This window comes from Symphalangus syndactylus, chromosome 23, assembly GCF_028878055.3.
Source record: "Symphalangus syndactylus isolate Jambi chromosome 23, NHGRI_mSymSyn1-v2.1_pri, whole genome shotgun sequence".
NCBI classification, from domain to species: domain Eukaryota; kingdom Metazoa; phylum Chordata; class Mammalia; order Primates; family Hylobatidae; genus Symphalangus; species Symphalangus syndactylus.
In genome coordinates, this window is record NC_072445.2 from 17417539 (window position 1) to 17425612 (window position 8074).

The 8074-nt window shown below is 42.7% G+C and overlaps 1 protein-coding gene across 4 annotated transcripts in view; it reads left to right on the plus strand.

Moving 5' to 3' along the window:
- The window catches only part of POLH (DNA polymerase eta), a 38495-nt gene that overhangs the window by 19949 nt on the left and 10472 nt on the right, over nt 1-8074 (plus strand). For all 4 annotated transcript variants that reach the window (XM_055263994.2, XM_055263996.2, XM_063633096.1 and 1 more), the window contains 4 exons: nt 625-794; nt 3966-4069; nt 7184-7303; nt 7898-8021. In XM_055263994.2, the coding sequence (XP_055119969.1) occupies nt 625-794; nt 3966-4069; nt 7184-7303; nt 7898-8021 (518 nt within the window). The remainder of the gene's footprint in view (nt 1-624; nt 795-3965; nt 4070-7183; nt 7304-7897; nt 8022-8074) is intronic.

Sequence of the window (8074 nt, forward strand, 5' to 3'; positions counted from 1 at the left end):
AAAGTGCTGGGATTACAGGCGTGAGCCATCGTGCCTGGCCAAAAATGTGTTTTAAAATCATTGCTCATAGGCCGGGCGCGGTGGCTCACGCTTGTAATCCCAGCACTTTGGGAGGCCGAGGCGGGCGGATCACGAGGTCAGGAGATCGAGACCACAGTGAAACCCCGTCTCTACTAAAAATACAAAAAATTAGCCGGGCGTGGTGGCGGGCGCCTGTAGTCCCAGCTACTCGGAGAGGCTGAGGCAGGAGAATGGCGTGAACCCGGGAGGCGGAGCTTGCAGTGAGCCGAGATGGCGCCACTGCACTCCAGCCTGGGCGACAGAGCGAGATTCCGTCTCAAAAAAAAAAAAAAAAAAAAAAAAATCATTGCTCATGAAAGACGATATTAATACAAAATATTTGTTTTACATTAGCACTGTAAAATTCAGCCTATGCTGAAGCTAAGCTGTGGGAACACTCTGAAGGAGAAATTGATCTCTCTTATAATTAGTCTTCTAAACTGGCTGCCATTTTTTTGTGAAAACTTATATGTCTAAATACCTGTAATCTAAGCATTTCTACATTAGATAGCACAATTAAATAAATAATTTTTTAAATGTCTAAATGTGACTTCTTCATTTCAGAGGGGATGCGAAAACAAGGCTTATTTCAATGGCTTGATTCTCTTCAGATTGATAACCTCACCTCCCCAGACCTGCAGCTCACCGTGGGAGCAGTGATTGTGGAGGAAATGAGAGCAGCCATAGAGAGGGAGACTGGTTTTCAGTGTTCAGCTGGAATTTCACACAATAAGGTGAAGACTAATAGTAGATTTCAAAGAGAAACATTGATATCCTTAGTCAAATACAGTAGGGACAGCGGGACATTGAAATGACACATAGGCTGGGTGCAGTTGCGCACGCCTACGTGGGTGGATCGCATGAGCCCAGGAATTGAAGAGCAGCCTGGGGAACATGTTGAAACCCAGTTTCTACAAAAAATTAGCCAGGCGTAGTGGTGTACACCTACAGTCCCAGCTACTCAGGAGGCTGAGGTGGGAGGATCAGCTGAGTCCAGGAGGTTGAAGCTGCAGTGAGCCGAAATCATACTACTGTACTTCAGCTTGGGCAACAGTGAGACTGTCTCCAAAAAAAAAAAAAAGTTGTTACACATATACTTTGAATGGATTTCTGTTTAAAATTCATGTTGAGGCACAAATCAAAGCATAAGTAATTCTTTAACATGGAAATGGACATTAAATATGTACTTTCCTAAGAAGCAAGCTGAAGGCCGGGCATGGGGGCTCACGCCTGTAGTCCCAGCACTTTGGGAGGCCGAGGCAGGTGGATCACCTGAGGTTAGGAGTTCGAGACCAGCCTGACCAATATGGTAAAACACCATCTCTACTAAAAATACAAAAAAAATAAAATTAGCCGGACGTGGTGCCATGCACCTGTAGTCCCAGCTACTTGGGAGGCTGACGCAGGAGAATTGCTTTAACCTGGGAGGTGGAGGTTCCAGTGAGCCAAGATTGTACCACTGCACTCCAGCCTGGGTGACAGAGCAAAGACTCCATCTCAAAAAAAAAAAAAAAAAAAAGAAAAACCAATACACTATAAGAACAATTTATATAGCATTTACATTGTACGTTACAGGTGTTATAAGAAATTAAGAGATGATTTAAAGTATCAGAAGGATATACAAAGGTTATATGCAAATACTACACCATTTTATAATATGGGACTTGAGCATTTTATATACGGGACTTGGGGTTTTGGTATCCACTGGGGGTCTTAGAACCAATCCCCTGCAGATATTGAGAGATGACAGTATTTCCTTAATGACTGAACCGTTTGTGGAAAAAAGGAGGCTAGTCTTTGAGCTTATATACATTAATGTATTTCTTTTATTTTCACTTGCCCAATTTTTTTTTTTTTTGTTTTTTTTTTTTTTTTTTTTTTTTTTTTTTTTTTTTTTTTGAGATGGAGTCTCGCCGTGTTGCCCAGGCTGGAGTTCAGTGGCCTGATCTCAGCTCACTGCAGCCTCCGCCTCCTGGGTTCAGGTGATTCTGCCTCAGCCTCCCGAGTAGCTGGGATTACAGTGCATACCACCATGCCCGGCTAATTTTTGTATTTTTACTGGAGACGGGGTTTCACCATATTGGCCAGGCTGGTCTGGAACTCCTGACCTCAAGTGATTCACCCACCTCAGCCTCCCAAAGTGCTGGGATTACAGGCGTGAGCCACCGTGCCCGGCCACTTGCTGAATATTTTTGTATTATCTTGTTATGTGGAATTGCCTGGGTATTTTATGCTTTTGCCTATTCCCTGTTTTCTTATGAGAACAATAAAAGGAATAATACAATTTTATTAATTTAGACCACTATTTTAATTTAGGATACACAGACAATTCTCAACAATCCAGGAGCAGAATAACTGGTTTTCTGATTAATTATGAATAAAGGGTAGCAAGAGCCCAGGACTTTCATCCCCTTCTAACCAAAGCTCAGTAATTGGGCAGTGGCTGATTATCCCTGGTTGATACCTTCTCCTCCCTTCAATACAAGGAAAGTTGCCAAACTACCCATCTGAATTCTTTTGGTGTTTTTTTTTTTCTGGTTGGATGAAGGGAAAGGAAACAATAACTTCAATGTAATTTAAACCAGACTAAATATTGCCTAGTAGAAGTTCTTAATCTCTCTAATGAATTTAATAATTTTATATTTTAAAACATAATTATAAAAATATAATTTTTAAATTATATTAAATTAAAAAATATATTTTTATAATTTGCAAAATGATGCCATTGAAGTGCTTTTACTCTTAGAAAAGATTTCTCTTGGCTGAGCACAGTGGCTCACGCCTGTAATCCCAGCACTTTGGGATCCCGAGGCTGGTGGAACACCTGAGGTTGGGAGTTCGAGACCAGCCTGACCAACATGGAGAAACTCCATCTCTACTAAAAATACAAAATTAGCTGGGCATGGTGGCTCATGCCTGTAATCCCAGCTACTCGGGAGGCTAAGGCAGGAGAATTACTTGAACCCAGGAGGTGGAGGTTGCAGTGAGCTGAGATTGTGCCATTGTACTCCAGGCTGGGCAACAAGAGTGAAACTCTGTCTCAAAAAAAAAAAAAAAAAGAGTTCTCTTGGGAGGCTGAGGCCGGCTGAGAGATCTCGAGGCCATCCTGGCCAACATGGTGAAACCCTGTATCTACCAAAAATACAAAAATTAGCTGGACATGGTGGCACACACCTGTAGTCCCAGCTACTTGGAAGGCTGAGGCAGGAGAATCGTGTGAACCTGGTGCGGGGCAGGTTGCAGTGAGCCAAGATCATGCCACTGCCCTCCAGCCTGGTGACAGAGCGAGACTCTGTCTCAAAAAAAAAAAAAAAACAGAAAAGAGTTCTCAAGGATTTAAGCTTTTTCATTTTTTAAGTGTTATTTATAAGAAGGTGTTTGTTATTGGAGGATGGTTTTGAGCCCAATCTCTATAACAGATACTAAATTATGATAATTTGTGTTAAATTGGGGACTCAAAACGGACCAGCTATTAATCAAGAAATGTAAATGGGATAGGGTAAAACAAGTATGTTTCAGCATTTTTATATAGACACACTGAGAAATGCATCTTGCTTGAGTTGCTCCTGCAGTTTCTACTTTTCAAACCTCTTGAAGTAGGAATAGATGGGAAGGAAAAAATGACTAGAGGAAAACTGAGAATGGGAGAGATGTGGGAAGAACAGTGAGGATAATGATATTGCGTCATGTTTCCCACTGGGGATGTTGTGGGATACCAAGTTTTAGAGATGTCTTGAGTTTCTGGTTTTATTATTATTTTTTTAATGTAGAAACCATTGGTTACAGCTATTAAGCTCTGTGTGTGTGTGTGTGTGTGTGTGTGTGTGTGTGTTATGTGTATGTTTATATTCACCAACTTTGGTGGGTTGATAGTAATGAGGTTTTTATACTTTGCATGCTTCCAGGTCCTGGCAAAACTGGCCTGTGGACTAAACAAGCCCAACCGCCAAACCCTGGTTTCACATGGGTCAGTCCCACAGCTCTTCAGCGAAATGCCCATTCGCAAAATGTAAGTATTCAGGCAGCACGTTAAATTTCACTTCTATCCATGTGTAGAAACTCTCTGGTTGTAGTTTCTTGTGTTACTAATTAAGGACTGGAGCCAGGGGAAATAGGTACCAGGCAGTTAAAAGGAAAACAACACAGAACGTTTTGAAACACACGCTGAGACTTTTGTTTTTATTTATTTATTTATTTTTTGAGACAGAGTTTCACTCTTGTTGCCCAAGCTAGAGTGCAATGGCACGGTGTCAGCTCCCTGCAACCTCCACCTCTCGGGTTCAAGCAATTCTCCTGTCTCAGGCTCCTGAGTAGCTGGAATTACAGGCGCCCACCACCATGCCTGGCTAATTTTTGTAATTTTAGTAGAGACAGGGTTTCACCATGTTGGCCAGGCAGATCTCAAACTCTTGACCTCAGGTGATTTGCCCTCCTCAGCCTCCCAAAGTGTTGGGATTACAGGCGTGAGCCACTGCGTCCAGCCATGCTGAGACTTTTATTGAACCTTCAATTCTGGGTTATCTGTGGCAGATACTTAATCCTGAATTTAAAAAAAAATGAGCCAGGTGTGGTGGCTCACACCTATAGTCCCAGCACTTTTGGTAGGCCAGGGTGGGTGGATTGCTTGAGCCCAGGAGGTCAAAACCAGTCTAAGCAACATTGTGAGACCCCATCTCTATAAAAAATAAATAAATAGGCTGGATGCGGTGGCTCACGCCTGTAATCCCAGCACTTTGGGAGGCCGAGGCAGGTGGATCACCTGAAGTCAAGAGTTCGAGACCAGCCTGGCCAACATGGTGAAACTCTGTCTCTGCTAAAAATACAAAAATTAGCTGAGCGTGGTGGCTGGTGCCTGTAATCCTAGCTACTCGGGAGGCTGAGGCAGGAGAATCACTTGAACCCAGGAGGCGGAGGTTGCAGTGAGCCAAAATGGCGCCCTTGCACTCCAGCCTGGGTGACAAGAGCAAGACTCCATCTTAAAAAAATATAAAAAAATAAAAATAATAAACCAAGTTTTAGCTATATGTTTAACTTCCCTCTAGACTTTTTTATTTAAGTCTGTTGTTAAGTAACAAAGAGGAATTTTACTTCTTTTCTTTCCTCTAATAGCAAATCAAGGTGTTCAGGGCTGCTGAATTTCAGCTCTCAAAGTAGGCATTAGAGAAGAAGCCAAGTCAAATGAACAGGTTGTGCCTACCAGTTGTGTGGCCTTGACAAGGACTTACAATATTGTAGAAAGGACAAAGTAAAAAGCAATAGTAAAAGTGCTGTCATAAGACTGCATAATTGATAAATGAATTGTGCAGTAGAACAAACTTCACAAAAGAAGGGAGTATTTGGAGATGGATTTATAAAAAGGCATGGGATTTTGTTTTGAGATTTGGCACAATTTGGAGAGTCAGACAAAAACAGCAAAACAGTACTGATTTGGAGAACTTTTTAGCAGAAAGAGGGGAAAGTATGAGATATTTTCAGTGAACTGGGACCTAAAGTAGTTTAGCTGCACCATATTGAGGAAGATAATGGAAATAGACTGAAAAGATGGTTTAAAGACAGATTACAGGGAGCCTCAAAGGCTGGGCTAAAGAATTTTGACTTTTTTCTTTGAGACGAGTCTCGCTCTGTTGCCCAGGCTGGAGTGCAGTGGCACGATCTTGGCTCACTGTAGCCTCCACCTCCTGGGTTCAAGCAATTCTCCTGCCTCAGCCTCCCGAGTAGCTGGGACCACAGCTGCATGCCACCACGCCCGACTAATTTTTGTATTTTTAGGAGAGACGAGGTTTCACTATTTTGGCCAGGCTGGTCTCAAATTCCTGGCCTCCAATGATCCGCCTGCCTTGGCCTCCCAAAGTGCTAGGATTACAGGCATGAACCACTGTGCCCAGCTGACTGTTTATATTTAGGTTGTGTATTCCTTTTTTTTTTTTTTTTTTTGAGACAGAGTCTTGCTCTGTCTCCCAGGCTGGAGTGCAGTGGCACAGTTAAGAGCTCACTGCAGCCTTAACCTCCTGGGCTCCAGCAATCCTCCTGCCTCAGCCTCCCAAGTAGCTGGGACCACAGGCACATGCCACCATGCCCACTTAATTTGCTGGAGTACAGTGGCACAATCTCGGCTCACTGTAACCTCTGCCTCCTGGGCTCAAGTGATCCTCCCACCTCAGCCTCCCAAGTAACTGGGACTACAGCTGCATACTAGCACACCTGACTAATTTTTTTGTATTTTTTTGTAGAGACAGAATTTCGCCGTGTTGTTCAGACTGTTCTCAAACTCCTGGGCTCAGGTGATCCACTCGCTTTGGCCTCCCAAGGGCTGGGACTACAGGAGTGAGCCACTGCACCCGGCCTTAATTTTTTTTGTAGAGTTGGGGTCTTACTTTGTTGCCCAGGCTGGTCTCAAACTCCTGGACTCAAGCAATCTTCCCGCTTTGGCCTCCCAAAGTGCTGGGATTATAGGTGTGAGCCATTGTGCCCGGCCAGATTATATATTCTTAAGTAAAGTTTTAGCCATGGAAGGGATTTATTTTGTGTTTGGGATTTTAATCCCCAAACAGGACAGCAGGTGTTGTACAATTGAAAGTTTTATATGCACTTTACTTGATAGTTAATCAAGGACTTTAACTTTTTGGTTATGTTATTGTTAATCTTCTTCTCAAATTCTAACTCCCAGAGTAACTGAATTCTCAGAATATATGCTCTCGGGCCGGGCGCGGTGGCTCACGCTTGTAATCCCAGCACTTTGGGAGGCCGAGGCGGGCGGATCATGAGGTCAGGAGATCGAGACCACGGTGAAACCCCGTCTCTACTAAAAATACAAAAAAATTAGCCGGGCGTGGTGGCGGGCGCCTGTAGTCCCAGCTACTCGGAGAGGCTGAGGCAGGAGAATGGCGTGAACCCGGGGGGCGGAGCTTGCAGTGAGCCGAGATTGCGCCACTGCACTCCAGCCTGGGGGACAGAGCGAGACTCCGTCTCAAAAAAAAAAAAAAAAAAAAAAAAAAAAGAATATATGCTCTCATTTGTCCTGAACCTTTTGGAGAGCTAGTTACAAAGTAGAATATCTTTATGTTTGCTGCTAATTAGATATTTATGATGTGACCTATCAATTCTTTGTCTCCTTTGTTATCAGCCGTAGTCTTGGAGGAAAGCTAGGGGCCTCTGTCATTGAGATCCTAGGGATAGAATACATGGGTGAACTGACCCAGTTCACTGAATCCCAGCTCCAGAGTCATTTTGGGGAGAAGAATGGGTAAGTGATTCATTTTTTTTTTTTATCATAACTTTTACGGACATGCTACATTCAAATATAGACAAAATCATCTAGTAAAATCTAGACCTATCTTTAGGTTAACATTTGTTTCTTGAGATAATTTCACTGGTTCTTCTTGCTTTAAAATCTTGGGTCACTATGGCCCATCAGTCTAGTTTTTTCCATTTACCTAGGTGGTTGATAGATAAGATTTGTTACTTTGATGCCTGAGTATATACTAATTACATCATTCATGCATGCTGAGATGCTATATTCTCTTAAAATCCTTGTGTTTAATGCCCTAGCAAGCACACACACACTTTGGGATATGAATTAGTGGCTTGCTTGGCATTTTTCCAAAAATACAAATGCTGACTTGGCTTTAGAAAACAGAACCAGTGTTCTCATTGTCCATATATTGCACTGGAATTCACTGAGAAGGGCAGGGGTTTTGTCAGAGTTCCAGTACACTAAATTTTGGACAAGGTTTTCCTTTTTTATGAAAAAGATAAAAGGGTAATATAATATAGTTATTTGGTTTTAACAAGAATAATCATTTAATTTCACCTTAACGTTTTTTGCTGGTCTTATTAGGTCTTGGCTATATGCCATGTGCCGAGGGATTGAACATGATCCAGTTAAACCCAGGCAACTACCCAAAACCATTGGCTGTAGTAAGAACTTCCCAGGAAAAACAGCTCTTGCTACTCGGGAACAGGTAAGCAGGTATTCTTGACAGAACATTACCTCTTTTAAAAGGGTCAGTGGGTA